Below are 15,297 nucleotides of genomic sequence, written 5' to 3'. Positions count from 1 at the left end.
GTGAGTGATTGCAGTATGAACCTACCAAAAGGCAGGAAAATTGCTGTGCAATTTTCAGGTTGAGCGGGCTGAAAACTAAACTTGCAATGTCGTCCATTCCATTAGTTTTCCAGAAGTGACTTTTATGTTCTGTGAAAGCTCAAGTATAATGTGCAAAATAACAGAGAAACATCAGGAAAACGGAGTGCACTGCAGTGTGGATGCAGCCTAAATCAGTCTCGAAGCAAGCCAGAACCCAGACAGGTCTAGATCAGGGGTAGTCAACCTTTTTATACCTGCCACCCACTAATGCATCTTTCTTGATGGTAAAATTTCCTTACCTCTCACCAGTGCTTGATGGAAGGAGGATTCAGCTTGTGCCGTAGAACCCCCTATCGCCCACCTAGAATCCTGAAACAACCACTAGTGGGCGGTAGAGAGCAGGTTGACAACCCCTGGTCTATCAGTGTTTCCCAACCTTGTGCCTCCAGATGTTTTTGGCCTACAACTCCCATCATCCCTAGCTAGCAAGACCAGTGGTCAGGGATGATGGGAGTTGTAGGCCAAAAACATCTGGAGGCACAAGGTTGGGAAACACTGGTCTAGATAATGCATCTTGTCCAAGAACATATGTAACTGAAGCGCCACAATCCTCTTGGTTACCTGCCTCAAAGTGGGAGTATTAGTGTTCAGCCAGTTGTTGCCAGGAAATCTGCATGTGGGATTTCTTTAGGAGTTGTTGCATCACTGCTTCCTTCAGGTCGGCAGGCACCACTCCCTTGTGTAATGGCATGTCAGCCAATCATACTAGCTTTAAATCAGTAAAAAGATCAAAAAGATGATCCCTTTTGTTTTTCTCCCTTTGGGGGGCCACCATCCAAGACAGTGTTTCTTTTCCCTGGGTAGCTGATGTAATCAGGAGTCTACTAGCTGGAAATGGCTGAGTCGGGCCTGATTCCTCTTGAAGCCAAACTCTCTTGGAGAAACACTACAGGTAGAAAGCAGGCAGCAGAACTTTGGTTCCTCATCTGAACATATATCTACACGCAATACCCAGAAAAGTTCATGACACTGAGGAAGCTGGCTCAGTCGTACAACAGCTGGTGAAACAATACATTTATTAGTCTTTTTAAACCTAAGTTGTTATTAAGATCAAGTACCCCCCCCCCAAATAAAATTCACTTGTTTAGAAGATACCGTATTTTTCTGTCTATAAGATACATTTTTGGAGACTCCAATTTAAGAAAATGGGGGGAGATTGCCCAGAGGTGTTGAGCTTTTGGGGGGGAGGGATGCCGAAAATCACTCAACAGACTGACAAACTCTGCCAATCACCCACACCACAGAAGCAGAGAAGCGTCTGCCCAATTGGCGCAGCAGCAGCCCTTGCCACAGCCACCAATCAACCACCCAATTGCCGCACTCATGGCGGTCACCACAGAGAATTAACTTCCCACACCACCACCACGTTGCCTGTCCAGTGCTTGAGATTCACCAGGACAGGTGATACTGCACAGGTGCAGTATCCCAGTCACTCAGAAGTAGCAACCACATGCCATGGAGTAATGATTAACTCTTGGAAGCCATCTATACGAGAGCCAGGTGTTTTATTTCAGATTGAAATTGTTCCTTGAAGTTCTGTTAATTACAGCTAATGTATTTAGCTCTAATGCTAAGGCATTTTTGTTTAGCCAACTGTAGACATTCTCCTCAATGTCTTTGAACAAGTGGCGTCCATGAAACTAAGAGTCTTAGTGCCTGAGTTAATTGACATTTCTTGTAAGGTATGACTTTGATTATTTGATTCTATCCTAAATGTCATTCTGCCTTCTGCATAAATTTATCTGCTTCTTCTACACATCTTAGCAGTCACATAAATTATGTTCATTTTTATTTGATTTTATGCTTTCTCATGCTGAAGGTTGTGGGTCCAAAGGTCAACCCCTTTTAAAAACTGTTGGCGGGAAATTCTGACAATTGGTGAAGCCTGAACCCAACCCCTTTTCTTTCTCTGCTTGGGGAAGGAAAGATCACTCATGCCAGATAACAAAACTGATCACTTGCAGCGGGATTTTGAAAGCCAGTTGCCCAACACTGCTTTATACATAGATGCATTACTTAACTGTCCATTGTTAATCACTTGTACAGAACATTGTAAACATATAATTGCTTAGGAAGTCTTCAGTGATATTCAGGTTTTTGGTGCTTTTGGGTTTATTTCCTTCCTGTCATAGCTTTGTGATGGTGGAATGGTTTTTAAAGACGAGCACATTGGCTGCATCACCTCATTCCTAAACCAACTACAAGTTTCCAGTCAGGAACAATCTATTTTTTTGTCCAGGTATGTTCATCTCTTATGCAATCTATATTAAACCTAAAATATAAAATCTATTTTCTCAACTACTTGTGCCATAAAATGCCAGTCTACGCATTTTATAAACTATTTTTCGATCTCAACAAGATGACAATATTAAATATTGGGTTATATTGTTGATTTTATTTCTTTTTTATTTTGGAAGCTGCCATTGAGGGCTCTTACGCTTTGTTTTGTTGTTGTTTAGTCGTCTTAGTCGTGTTCAACTCTCCATGACCCCATGAACCAGAGCATGCCTTGGAAACACTTTTTTCTCAAAGCTTCTCCTTTTATATGTCCATGGAGTTTTCTTAGGATGAACAAAAATGAATGAAGTTTGGCAATATCACTTTCAAATGAGTACATACAATGTGATAAAGATCTCCCATTTCTGAATTTTTATGTCTGGTTCAGCCATAACAATCTTGCTCTAATAAAGTATGGTTTATCAAACCCAAAATGAGAATTTGCTTATGCGCTTCCTCCTTTCGCTCATGCTCCACAATTAGGTCTCAGTTTATTAAACCATACTTCCTCTTTATATCCAAACCTGGGAACTGTAGTATGACACTCAGAGTACAAGCTAGGATATGAAACCAGGATCAGATCCTAGTTAAACCAGTTTCCCAGTTTGGATGCAAGAGAGAAGCTTTGGTTTAAGAAACCCTGGAAGTCCTTCATTACAGTGCATAATGCTAATCTTCCATCTAATAAACAAACCATGGTCATTGAATCTGAACTGGGACTTGAACTTTCTGTTGGAGCTTGTGGACAGAGGAAGGAGGAATTGGAGCAAAACCCAACTAAGTAATTAATGAGCTACACTTGGTTATGCTTACCACAATCCCCAGTAAGTATGCAGAGTTGTTGGGTGAATTTAGGAGTAGAAAGAGGTAATTATTTAGACTGTAGGGACCAAATCCAAGGCCACAACAGGTAGGAGAATGGGGAAGCAGGAGGGAGATGCTGTTTGGGTAATGTCACTGTTAAACCCTCATTATAGTAAGCATTGTCAGCATCTTTTATGAGCTGCTTCATCTGCCAATATTTAAAGTATTAGGAAGGCTGTGCCCTCAAACCTTTTGCAATATTATTGTTGTGTAAACCCCAGTCTCCAAGTGGCAAGAGACTTCCAGCAGTACCAGTGCTTGCCCAGGGTTCAGTTTCCTTAGAATGAAGGTCAGTGGAGAACCTGGCATCTTTAGAATATATGGTTTTATTTACATATATACAAGCTGAGCATAGGATGGAAAGGCTCACACAGTATTAACATTCCAACAGATCTTGCATCCCCGTTAGGTTCTGAGGGAGATCCCCAGGACATAGCTCTGGGTCCAGCAGGGGCCCAAACACACTCACACACCTCCTTACCCCCTTTGCCTATTGTTATCTGCCCTAGGGTGATGTAGCATACAGCCAGGTGAGGTGGGAAAAGACCCACACATTTGTGTCTATGGGAACAGAGCAACCTCTTTGGACATGTCAATGGAAGTAATTAACTGGCTAGCTAAGACAATTATCTTAACTTAAGAACTGGTTTGATTTCGTCTCACACAGGTTTCCTCTCACACATTCTAACCTCACATATACAGCATCATAGGCCTCGAAGGAACACAAAGATATCCACACTGAACCACACAAACATATAACACTATGAAGTATCCAGGTGCACACTTTTGTTGTATGCTACCCATGCCATGCAGCAGATAAAAAAAACTGGATCATATTTTGATTGCAGAGTGTATGCTTTTTTGGGGGGGGGGGAGTGCAGCAAAATATAATTATTTAGAAAGTCACTTGTTGCTTTTTCTGTTAACTCCAAATTTAAGCTTTCTCAAAAGCAGATAACTCTTGTTCCTAAGATTTCAGGCAAGACATTTCCATAAGGCTAGCCTTTGTGGCTTGGATTCAGCAGTTGCAGAATTTCAGGTACAGTATATACTCGTTGTTTTAAAAGCAAGTTTGGGAGGACATCTCAGTACTAATCAAATCAAATGGAAGAAAGATACCTTGGAATCAGTAGACCTTGCTCCTGTATATCACATGGCGATTGGGTTGCTAAATGCTTGAATGTCATATTTGCTCTTGGTGGTTAAGTATTCACAAAAATATGGAGGGAAATAACTTTCCCTTCCAAAAGGAGAAATAAATGGGGCGGTGAGAGATTTAGGGACCTGGACTGCTAAAGCCTGCTTAAATGTCCCCCAATCTTCAGTCTCAGAAATCACATTGATGTATTTGTTAAGTATTCAATGTGAAAAGCTTGAAACTTAATTGCTTCATCATCACTCCTAGCTAGCAGTTGCAATTCACCTGACTGCTACACTATCATCTTTCATAATCTTGGGTATTCTTCCTTCCTTCCTTCCTTCCTTCCTTCCTTCCTTCCTTCCTTCCTTCCTTCCTTCCATAGTTGCTTCTCAGAAAGCTTGACTCAAATGCTTATATGGTGTGCCAGCCAAATGTGTCTGGTGACTTCATGGCACCACATCTTGTTCATCTTTTTAATTGGAACAGAAAGTCATCTGTTGATCTTAATAAGTCCTGTCCAAGAAGATCCTTCCCTGAAGAAATCAGTCCTGATGGTAGCTGCTTTTGGAAGTACTAAATGTGAATGATATTAGGCTTGCACATGACGAAAACTTGACTTTTTGGCAGCTTTTTGCTGGAGAGAAAAGTTGTGGGTGCACCTGCATCCAAGGTTTTCATTGGAAAACCCACTGAAGGGGAACAAGTAGCACAGCCTAGCCTGAGGTAGATTGCAACCTCCATTGCTGCATTTTGTATATGTTTAAAAAGCTAAATAGAAACCCAAACATCTTTGTATTCAGCATCTTTGTTTGTCCCTATGAAGCTACTGTTAAACAAAATGTAAAGTATCTGTCAGCTGCTTAAGGCAGCTCATTTTAGATAATACTATATATTTCCCTATTTGAAAATTAGATTGCATTTTGCAAGAATAATATCTGATCAATATGTATTGTTTGAAGAATAATTGGAAGACTTATCTTTCAGTTCTTTGTAAAATTACTATTTTGAATGCTTTGGTTGTGAAAGATCTTATAAAATTTACTAGTTTCTCAGTGACAAAGTTACAAACAAATCACAAGTTACTAAAGTGAGATAACACTTCCAATTTTAATACAAAAAATTTAAATGTTTATTAAGTTTACTATGTTTGTGATCATATTAAATTATGAATAATTCTATTTACATTTTATTACTTTTTGAACAGCATTGCAAAGAAAAAGGTGACTGGGCCAAACTCGGAACTTTATACGTTAATGTGAGAAGTGGATGTGAAAATTTTGGTGACCTTGAAAAGTACTCATTGTGTATTGCTAACATCTTGACTGATTCAGTGACAGAAGAGAGACCAGGCGTTCCTTTTTGTGAATTTGCAGTTGCAGGTAAAATTTGTACTATATTGCCCATTATTCTGGAGTCACATGCAAAGGGAACTTTAAGAAAAGTTAGGGGTATTTCACCAAAATATCATTTCAGCAAGTACTATCACCCCCAGGTCCTCTTCCAAGTGTAGCACCATCACAAATATTTCACAGGCAAACCAACCCAATGAGATTTTAGAGGAAGTTCACAGGCATGGAGAGATCTTTAAATAGTGCATCCACAGAAGTTCATCTAACACTGCCTCATCTGCAGTGTGAGGAGTCAACCCATTACCCTTATATTCTGATTGTGTGGTATGTTCAGTAGGCTGTGGACAAGGGAACAGAGCACAGACCAAAACACACGTATGTTTAAAAGCAGGCCACAACTTCATTATTTGCAGCAGGTAAGTGGATGTTGACATAGCAGTGGGGCAGGATTGGTTCTTGATTCAAAAAGACCTCCCTGGTGTTTGCTAACCCATCCTAGCACAACCACTGAGGCACTTGGGAGTTAACCAGCATCAAGAACCCACTATAGCACAGGCCATGCATTTAGGATCCCACTGGCAAGCTGTGGTGAGCAATGTCAGGCCTGAGCCTCTGAGCTATGGCAGAGACCTGAAACATTGCCCCCAAGACCCCATATGAGGCTCCACCCTGCACTGGAGATTCTGCCCAGTGCAATTTCTGCCAGAGTTATGACGAAAGAGAACAAACTCCTATCAAAGTAGATTTTCTACTGAAGGAAAGGCAAAAGCCTACCAAACACTTGGCTTGGTACAATTGAGAACAAACCAGCCAGTATGGAGCCTCAGTGAAATGCACTACACCAGGATTTCCAGCTCTTTTTGGACAACAGTCCAGATCATCCCTGACCACTGGTCCTGCTAGATAGGGCTGATGGAAGTTGTAATCCAAAAACTGCTAGAGACCCAGTTTTGGGAAACCTTGCACTAAACCATGGGTAGGCAAACTAAGATCCAGGGGCCGGATCTGGCCCAAATGCCTTCTAAATCCGGCCAGCAGACGGTCTGGGAATCTGTGTGTTTTTACATGAGTAGAATGTGTCCCTTTATTTAAAATGCATCTCTGGGTTATTTGTGGAGCATAGGAATTCGTTCATCCCCCCCCCCCAAAAAAATATAGTCTGGCCCCCCACAAGGTCTAAGGGGCAGTGGACTGGCCCCCTGCTGAAAAAGTTTGCTGACCCCTGCACTAAACCATAGGAGGGTGGATGAGGAAGTTCAAGGAGGAAGGCCTCGTCAGGCATGTGGCAGTTCCTTTTAAGCAAGTCCTCACTTCCAGAGTTCCCATGAGAGCAAATGGAAACCCGGGGAAGACAAGGGCGTCCCTGACATGCCAAGAAGGTGCCAAACCACAAGTTATCTGATAAGGCATTTCCAGGCAGGAGAACACACAAAGCCATCATGGCCAGCTGGGAAGAGTCTGCACTGTGCCATCAAGGGACCTTTAATGGGATTCAGGGAATAGCTGGTACAATCTGCACCTTACTATGTTATTGTTGCCACAATACTAAGTACTCAGCACTGCAAATGTAAAAAGATAAGGGCTGGTATCCTGGCGTACAGTGGTAGACATTGCCACTCACTAGGCCAGTTTGGACATAGAGCTAAACAATAATATCTCATTCCAGGTACTACCTATGGAAATCATTGGGCTTGTGTACTCTTTCACATGCAAGAAGAGGAAATAAAAACCTCCTGCTTTTGACTTGGAATTAGCCACGCTTTATTGCCGTGCCCAAACTTTGATTACTTTGCTTAAACTCTGTAGACTTAATTGAAAGAAGCCCAGGGCCTTTTATGATCTAAAAAAAGAATGGGGAAACTTTTTCAGCCAAAGGGCCACATTTCCTTCTGGGCCACCTTCAGAGGGCCACATGCCAGTGTTGAGTAGAGCCAGAGGCAGAAGTGAGTGGAGCAACAAATGTAATGGGGGGGGGGCAGTACGCTAGTTTCTACTCACACTTAAATACCCCCCTCTATCCTCCATCCAGATAAATAAGAGCCATCAGAGTTCCAGGAGACATTCCAGCCAGGAATGCAAATACTCAGGATGCAAAGGGTGCAAAAAAATACTCGGGGTGCAAAGGATGTGGCCTGGGGAAGGTTCTGAAGGGCTGCATTTGGCCCCAAGGTCTGAGGTTCCCCTCTCTTGATTTAGCTTTTAACGTATCTGAGCCAACTGGCTCCATACTGATGGTGTTGGTTTCCTGGCCCTTAAATGGGCCGTATGTGGTGTGGTTGTGCCATTTTCTCCTGCCTTATTTGTCACCCTTCAAAACAGAGTTACAGCATAATAACTCTATGCACACTATTCCCACTGTGTCCAGCGAGACATGCCACCTAGTAAGCATGTTGAAGATGGAAGCCTGCTAATCTGCTACGTTTATTGTATGTCTTTAAAAAAGCTGTTTTCATGGGAAATAATTCAGATTATTTATTACCCAGAATGAATGTCACATTGGCACATATGGGAATGGGTAATCATTTAACTAGTTTCTCCGTTGAAAAACATTATTTCAAGAAATCTAAAGCTACATGTTTTTTCTTTTCTTTTCTAGTTAAGGCTGATCCTTGTCACAATGAGACAGATACAACTTTATTGGGAAGGATTGGTATCGGTGCTATGTTTTCATATTACAAACTGCAGCAGTGGCCAAAGGTACTTTGCTTCTTACAAGGCATACCCATGTGTCTTATCACATATTACATGAGCATGCAAGTAACATGACAATGGGAGCATGGTTTTGGAGATACTTAATCTAGAAATTGAGGGTGTAGGTGGCGCTGTGGTCTAAATCACTGAGCCTAGGACTTGCCAATCAGAAGGTCGCAACGGGGTGAGCTCCCGTTGCTTGGTCCCTGCTCCTGCCAACCTAGCAGTTAGAAAGCACATCAAAGTGCAAGTAGATAAATAGGTACCGCTCCGGCAGGAAGGTAAACAGCATTTCTGTGCACTGCTCTGATTCGCCAGAAGCGGCTTAGTCATGCTGGCCACATGACCCAGAAGCTGTACACCGGCTCCCTCGGCCAATAAAGCGAGATGAGCGCTGCAACCCCAGAGTCGTTCACAACTGGACCTAATGGTCAAAGGTCCCTTTACCTAATCTAGAAATTATTGCACACCTCGGCAGTGGGGGGGGGGATTTTACTGTTCCTTTACTCATATTAATTACTAACAATAATGATTCCCACATTCCTATGATTATTCTAATTTGCTTCTGCCAACTTTGAATCTCTAAAATTCAATTAGATGGATGACCTTGGCAAACTTTTATAGGCAATTTAGAAGAAGACCAAAACAAGTTGTAATGCTTCAAACAATTATTGTGGTTATTGCATTGCTGTATTTAAATTTAAGTCACACTCTTTTCAGTGGGAAAGTGCTTACGTCTCCTACTTAAGTCAGTGGGATTTTAAAAGTACTTAACTTTGCCTGATCATGCACAATATATACTGTATAAGCAAGATAGCATAAAAAGTACTTTGGCAGAAACAGTGCCTTTAAGTGTTTTCTGAATGGGGATGGATTTAATTATAAATTGATCAGCAGTTTCAAGCAGCATCTGTGAATGCTTGGGGATTTTATATATACTGGTAGTTCTAAGTTAGCTTGTTTTCAGAGGCATACACATTCTTGAGAACTGTAGTATGGGTTTAGGGGAGGCAGTGTTTCTTTCCTTACCTGTACATCATGGTTATTAAGGGTTATGTGGAGGACATGCCAAATTTAAAAATTGTTTCATTTGCTAAACTTGGTTAATTGGTTATATATGTGGCAAGGTTTTCCCGCTGTGACAAATGGACTTGGCGATTTGCTTTTAAAGAGTCTCATTTGCCTGATGCTTGCTCTCCTCTTGAGGCGTGTGTGTGTAAAAAATCTTGGAAATTTCCAGCCAAATTATTCATGTAAAGGCTTAGGAGCCAGGGTAATTCTTGGTATACTACATACTCATTTTTATAAGTTCAGAGTGGTTTTGGCAATCATTGAACACATGCCAACAAAGCAATTTGCCTTTTTGGACCCCTAAGCTGAAATTGCAAACCATACAGGTATAAAAATATTGGTGCCTTTTAATCTTGAATTAAATTTATAAGCAGAAGACAATTCCTTGTGTGAAGGGAGTGCAGCTCAAGATGCTTGTGTATTGTGCTTTGGCTGAACCAATATTTTCCTGTGGTGGAGGATAACGTCCTTGTTCACATTGCTCCTCCCACTAGACTAGGGCTAAACCAATTAGGCTTCAAGGCTCCCTTTTGGGAGGCAGCAGCCAATCTTCAGTCCTTTGTCCTGACTGGTCTGAAAAGAAGCAAGTGGGAGGAGCAACCCAAATGAGGATGTCATCCTATAAAGCAGAAAGGAGCTTATCGCAGGTAAAAACTACAGCTCCTTTCCATGCTCATTTTTTTCATACTTATCAGTGTTGCTAGCTAAGAACAAAAAAAAACCAACCACCACCCCTTGTGCTTAGGAATGTACAGTGTCGTGCATGAACAACTATTTTGAGACAAAAAAAGTGATACTGTGGTAATTCTCTACGCTGCTTTCCCCCTTTGTATCATAGGCCAAGAAGGTTCTGGATACGCTTCATGCCTTAAAGATACATTTCACATTTTTGAAAGGACTTCTTGGTCAGGAGAGGTTGGCATCACGGTGCCACATTGTTAACATTGCTGTGGAAATATTTCTCAAGTGCAGGAGCCTAAATGGAGCATTATGGGTATTGAGAGGTACACTTCTTTATTAACAGAAATAAGCAAGGCTTAAAATGACACGTCTAGGTTCTGCCTTAACGTTACAGCGGAAATTGAGAGAGCCAAAATAGGTGGTTGAAGTCTCAAGCTGACATTTACTCATATTTCTGAGAATTTGCTGACATAGGCTTGGTGAATAATTAAAGTACGTTGACAATAGTGCAGAATAAAGGAAGCAAGGGGAACTGTACGTCATCTAAAATTTGGTCTCCCTCATATTTCATGTCTTGCTAAATGCAGAAATGTCAAATCCTTACCTCCCTTGCATTTTTAAGGAGAGCAACTTTCTCTCATTAGTTATGTAACGTTTTGTGAGATTAATGGCCTGTTCCATAACAGTGCGGCACAGTGCTGTGCAAATGGTCCCTTGGTGCTCTTGACTGTGTTTAACCCCAGCTTCTGCTGCTCTGACCTGCTGCTGTGCTTCAAGTGACACTTTTTTGGTAGCTGTTCCAAGCAGTAGCCAACCAGGAAATGAACCCCATAGACCTGCGGCTTCTGGAGGGGGGATATATGATATATGACAGTATATCCTCCAATCACACATTTTAAACTCCTCTCTCTCTCTCTCTCTCTCTCTCTCTCTCTCTCTCTCTCCCCCCCCCCCCCAATCCTGTGCAAATACCTTGGGGACACCTGGTTTCTGTCTCAGTCAGGAACTCAAGCTTGTCAACAAGGCTAGGCCAAACTGATAGTTTTCCACATAAGCTGCCAAGATAACACTCAAGACTTGGCAGCCTCCATACATTTTCATGAGATTCACAATGGTCAGTACAGTAGTTCATAACTGGACATCAAAATTATTTTCCTCAGGCTCTGCATGGAGAGCAGTTCTTAGTTAAATAGCTAAATGCAAGGTGGGCAGTCATCTGGGATCTTTCACAAGGCCCTATATTATTTCGTTTGTCAGCATTCATGGCCTCATTTTAATCGCTTTTAAAATACCAGTATCAATCTCTCTAGAGTCGGAATGGATAATAAGTACTCTAACATGGCCATGTGATCGAATGGATGTCCTCAAGCGACATAACCTGCTATATGTAATAGCATCTGAATGCATTGCAAAGAGCCGTTATGGAGAAGCATTTGAAGTCTTGCAAAATCTACCAGGCTTCAGGAATTCTTGTAGTAAGTGTTTATAATTCCATTCTCAATGGCTAGTAAGCATCTATTGACTTTTAATCAGATACTAAGATAAATTGGTATTTTATGCTGCAAGTTCTTGATAGAGATGGCTCATTTCATAAGAAAGGTTTTCCTTCCATTCTCTTCCTGAAAGGAGAGCAACTGTTCAGTTTAAAACAACTGCTTCTTTCTGTTTTTTATCCTGTCTCTTCTGTTTTGAGGTCTATAGAATTAAGAAACGCACAAGGTGTTTTTGTTTTGGTAAGACCTTTCAGGAATCCACAAAGCAGGATACACCTGGCAATAGTATGTATCTAGGTAGATACCATGTTGCATCATCATTGCCATTCATATACAGTGGTACCTTCGGTTATGGACGGGATCCGTTCCAGAGGTGCAGCCGTATCCTGAAAAGTCTGTAACAGGAGGCGCTCTTCTGCACACGCGTACGGCACGATTGAGCACTTCTGCGCATGTGGCAAAACCCAGAAGCATACACTTGTGGGTTTGCTGCGTTCGCAACCCAAAGTTTACATATCCAGAGGAATATGTAAGCAGAGGTACAACTGCATATATTTTAATCTCAAGTATTTGTTCCCTGCCTTCTTAGAGTGCAGGCAGTCTGCATTGGGTTGGTTCTCCTTTAAAATCAGAAGGGGGAGGGACTAAAGCTTATTGAAAACAAAAAAAATTTCCTTCCAGTAGCACCTTAAAGACCAACTAAGTTAGTTCTTGGTATGAGCTTTCGTGTGCATGCACACTTCTTCAGATACACAGTGCATTTGTTTCTGAGTTCTAAAAGTAAAGTACTAAAATAATTAATTGTATGATTGACATTCAAAGACTTAACAAAACCAAAAGGGATCATAGTGTGGGCACCAGTCAGTCTTCTCTAGGGAGGCCATAAGACCCTTTCTCTAGTCATTAGTTGGCTTGGCTTGCTAAGCAGGAGAACCTGGGCAAGGGTTTCTGATGAAAATCAATTCTTGGGCAGGTATAAATTAGAGCAGGTGGTCCTTCAGGGGGCCTGGCTAAAAGCAAATAAGGGCTTTAACAGTTAAAACTAGTGCTTTTAATTGAGCTCAAAAACATACTGGGAGCCTGCACAGATGTTCACTGTTTGCTCGACCAAACTCTTTAGAGGGGTTACTGAAACAATCACCTATGTATCTCAGGATGCAGGATTTAAGCTGTTAGTTTTGCAGATCACAATATATTTGTAACTTTTTTTTGCTTCTCATCAAGATCTATTTCTGTGTAGCATTTATGATATGACAATAATATTTATTGCTTAGTGTACACACTTCTGAAATATTTCGTTTAGCAGAAAACCATTTTGCAGTGCAGTTATTCCAATACAAGAAGAAATGATGCCTCAGGTGGCCGGGGTGGGTGGGTGTGCGCGCATTCTAAGCAGAGTTGATTTGTTTATGAAAATGAGAGAAACTAGGATCTTCTTTTTAAAAAAATCTTAAAACAGAGAGGGAAATCTTTGCTGTAGTTTTCCAATATTATATTGCTGAAACCAATGTTCTACTTAATAATTGAAGAAAATTAATCACTTGTAATGTTTTTCTTTTGCAGATAGTTTGGATGTATCCCAGTACAGGAGTTTATTTAATAAACTACTAGGTGCTTCTTTGGAAAGCCAGAAGCTTCAAATATCATCTACTGTAGTAGATTTCATGCTTGCAAAGAACATTCCCGTTGAATTTGATTTACTTAGAGCATTAATCACAGCACTTGGAAGAGGGTGTTGGTGGCTTAAAGCCAGAGCACATTATAAACGTAAGCTCTCAGTGTCTACTACATTACTAGTTGAAGAACTTCAGTTATGCTGCAATCTTAAATGCACTTATCTAGGAATAAGCTACTGTATTTTTCACTCTGTAAGACGCACTTTTTTCTTCCTAAAAAGTAAGGGGAAATGTCTGTGTGTCTTATGGAGCAAATGTGTGGTCCCCGGAGCTGAATTGCCCAGGGGAGAAAAGCAGATCATGCTTTTCTCTCTCTCTCTCTCTTTTTTTTTTTTTTTTTTTTTTTTTTTTTTTTTTTTTTGAAAGAGGGAAGTGGGTGTCGAAACAAAGCTGCTAATCCGCAAGAGATCGGGGAGGGAGATAAGGGACGCTAGAGATAAAGGAGGCTGCCTGGGAGGGGACAGGTAAAAGCACATGGATCCTCAGGATTTCTGCATTGGGTCACCCCAAATTCACCATCAGATCACATAGCATGTCCATGGCTACAGCCCGCACACACAAAAATCACGCACCCACTGTTGCATGGGGCCACAATGGCACAAAAACATGGTTACAAAGCATGGATCCACATGGATTCTCAGGATTTTTGCATTGGGCTACCCCAAATACAGTACCTTGAATTTAGTAGCACTCACTTCTGAATAGATATGATTCAGGTTGCATTGTTAGAAAAGTTCAGGCTGCAGTCTAACCCACAATTACACATTAACAACTAGATATTGAAGAATTCTGCCCAAAATTATTTTTGGGAGATCTCTTGGGAGCTCCTGAAAGTTCAATATAGCTAAAGAAGTGCTCGGCTTTGTTTGACTTTTTATGACTTGCTTTAAGATATTGACATGTGCTATAATTATTCAGAAGACCTGTCTGATATGTGTTGCCATTCCAAGCAAACCCAGCATTTTCTCGATTTGTGCTTTAGAATGAATCTACAGCAAAAGGAACATTCAGTGACAACTTCTCTTTTTGAAGAAAAGTAGTAGGTTGCTAACCTTGTCTGGAAAAAGTGAGGTGGGAAAACAAAAGCTGGTCTGGTCCCAGATTTTCAATTGCAGAACTTTAAAACGGAAGTTTAGAGTTTTCTAGCTTTTAGGAATAAGTAGAGCAGTTTTGGACTTTCTGAACAAGTAGTGGAGGTTTGCCACCTCTCCTCGCCTTCAGTTTTTGAGACTGTCCAAAACAGCAATTATAGTAGGATGGAAACTGGAAACAGTTAAAAGTAGTCCAGAAGCTCAAGTAATCTTGGAAGAAACTGTTTTTCAATAAAACAGTAGATGATACAAGTACCCACACACAAACCTAGAGATGTGTGCTATTTAGTACAACTTTGACACCTTCTTTTACATAATTTACTGTCACTTTTTAGATGCTTTAGCATTGGGTTGCTACCCACCACTGGAAGGAAATCTTCACCGTAAACTTCTTCTGATTCCCTCTTACATGACTGAGATTGAGATGCTGTTAGCAATTGAAATTTTCTTGGTTTCTAATGCTAGTAGTATTCAGAGTCCTGGTGCTTCCAATCAAATACTTCAGATAGTACTGAAAAGGTGAGTTCATTTGCTTTTCCAAGTGCATGATTCTGTATCCTCCCCTCAGCTTTCTTGCAAATGTCTTTGATTTGTGTCAAGGAAAATAATCTTATGAATAATCAGTTTAAATCAGTAACTTATAAAATACAATAAATACCTAATTTCTTCAAAGTCCTTTTTGTAACATGTTGCCAGTAGTAGAAACCTGGTTTTATTATTTTGTCTTACTGAATTTTCTCCTCCCACTACTGTTGGTGTTGTCTTCTAATTTTGCACCATTTCCTCATTATTATTTTTTTGTGATCAGTCACACATTAGTTAGGAAGAAAGCTTGTTGTGGAAAAGAGCTGGTTCTTCCACGTAATTGCTTCATTTCTGCTG

General features: G+C 40.9%; 1 protein-coding gene across 2 annotated transcripts in view; it reads left to right on the top strand.

Annotated features, from left to right (window-relative positions):
• TOPAZ1 (testis and ovary specific TOPAZ 1) overlaps positions 1 to 15,297 on the top strand; it is a 35,026-nt gene that overhangs the window by 19,285 nt on the left and 444 nt on the right. Inside the window, exons 11-19 of one of the 2 annotated variants that reach the window (XR_014556812.1) lie at positions 1,671 to 1,763; positions 2,214 to 2,320; positions 4,195 to 4,796; positions 4,854 to 5,742; positions 8,309 to 8,409; positions 10,313 to 10,478; positions 11,466 to 11,630; positions 13,212 to 13,415; positions 14,751 to 14,934. Coding sequence is in view for 1 of the 2 variants with exons in the window: in XM_083705466.1 (XP_083561592.1) it covers positions 1,671 to 1,763; positions 2,214 to 2,320; positions 4,195 to 4,261; positions 5,568 to 5,742; positions 8,309 to 8,409; positions 10,313 to 10,478; positions 11,466 to 11,630; positions 13,212 to 13,415; positions 14,751 to 14,934 (1,262 nt within the window). In the remaining variant the exon portion in view is untranslated. The remainder of the gene's footprint in view (positions 1 to 1,670; positions 1,764 to 2,213; positions 2,321 to 4,194; positions 4,797 to 4,853; positions 5,743 to 8,308; positions 8,410 to 10,312; positions 10,479 to 11,465; positions 11,631 to 13,211; positions 13,416 to 14,750; positions 14,935 to 15,297) is intronic. The other variant, XM_083705466.1, reaches the window with a different exon arrangement.

The sequence above is a fragment of the Podarcis gaigeae genome, assembly GCF_964106915.1.
Source record: "Podarcis gaigeae genome assembly, chromosome: 12".
NCBI classification, from domain to species: domain Eukaryota; kingdom Metazoa; phylum Chordata; class Lepidosauria; order Squamata; family Lacertidae; genus Podarcis; species Podarcis gaigeae.
The sequence above is the reverse complement of the archived record's forward strand: the minus strand, read 5'-3'. Positions and strand labels throughout refer to the sequence as shown.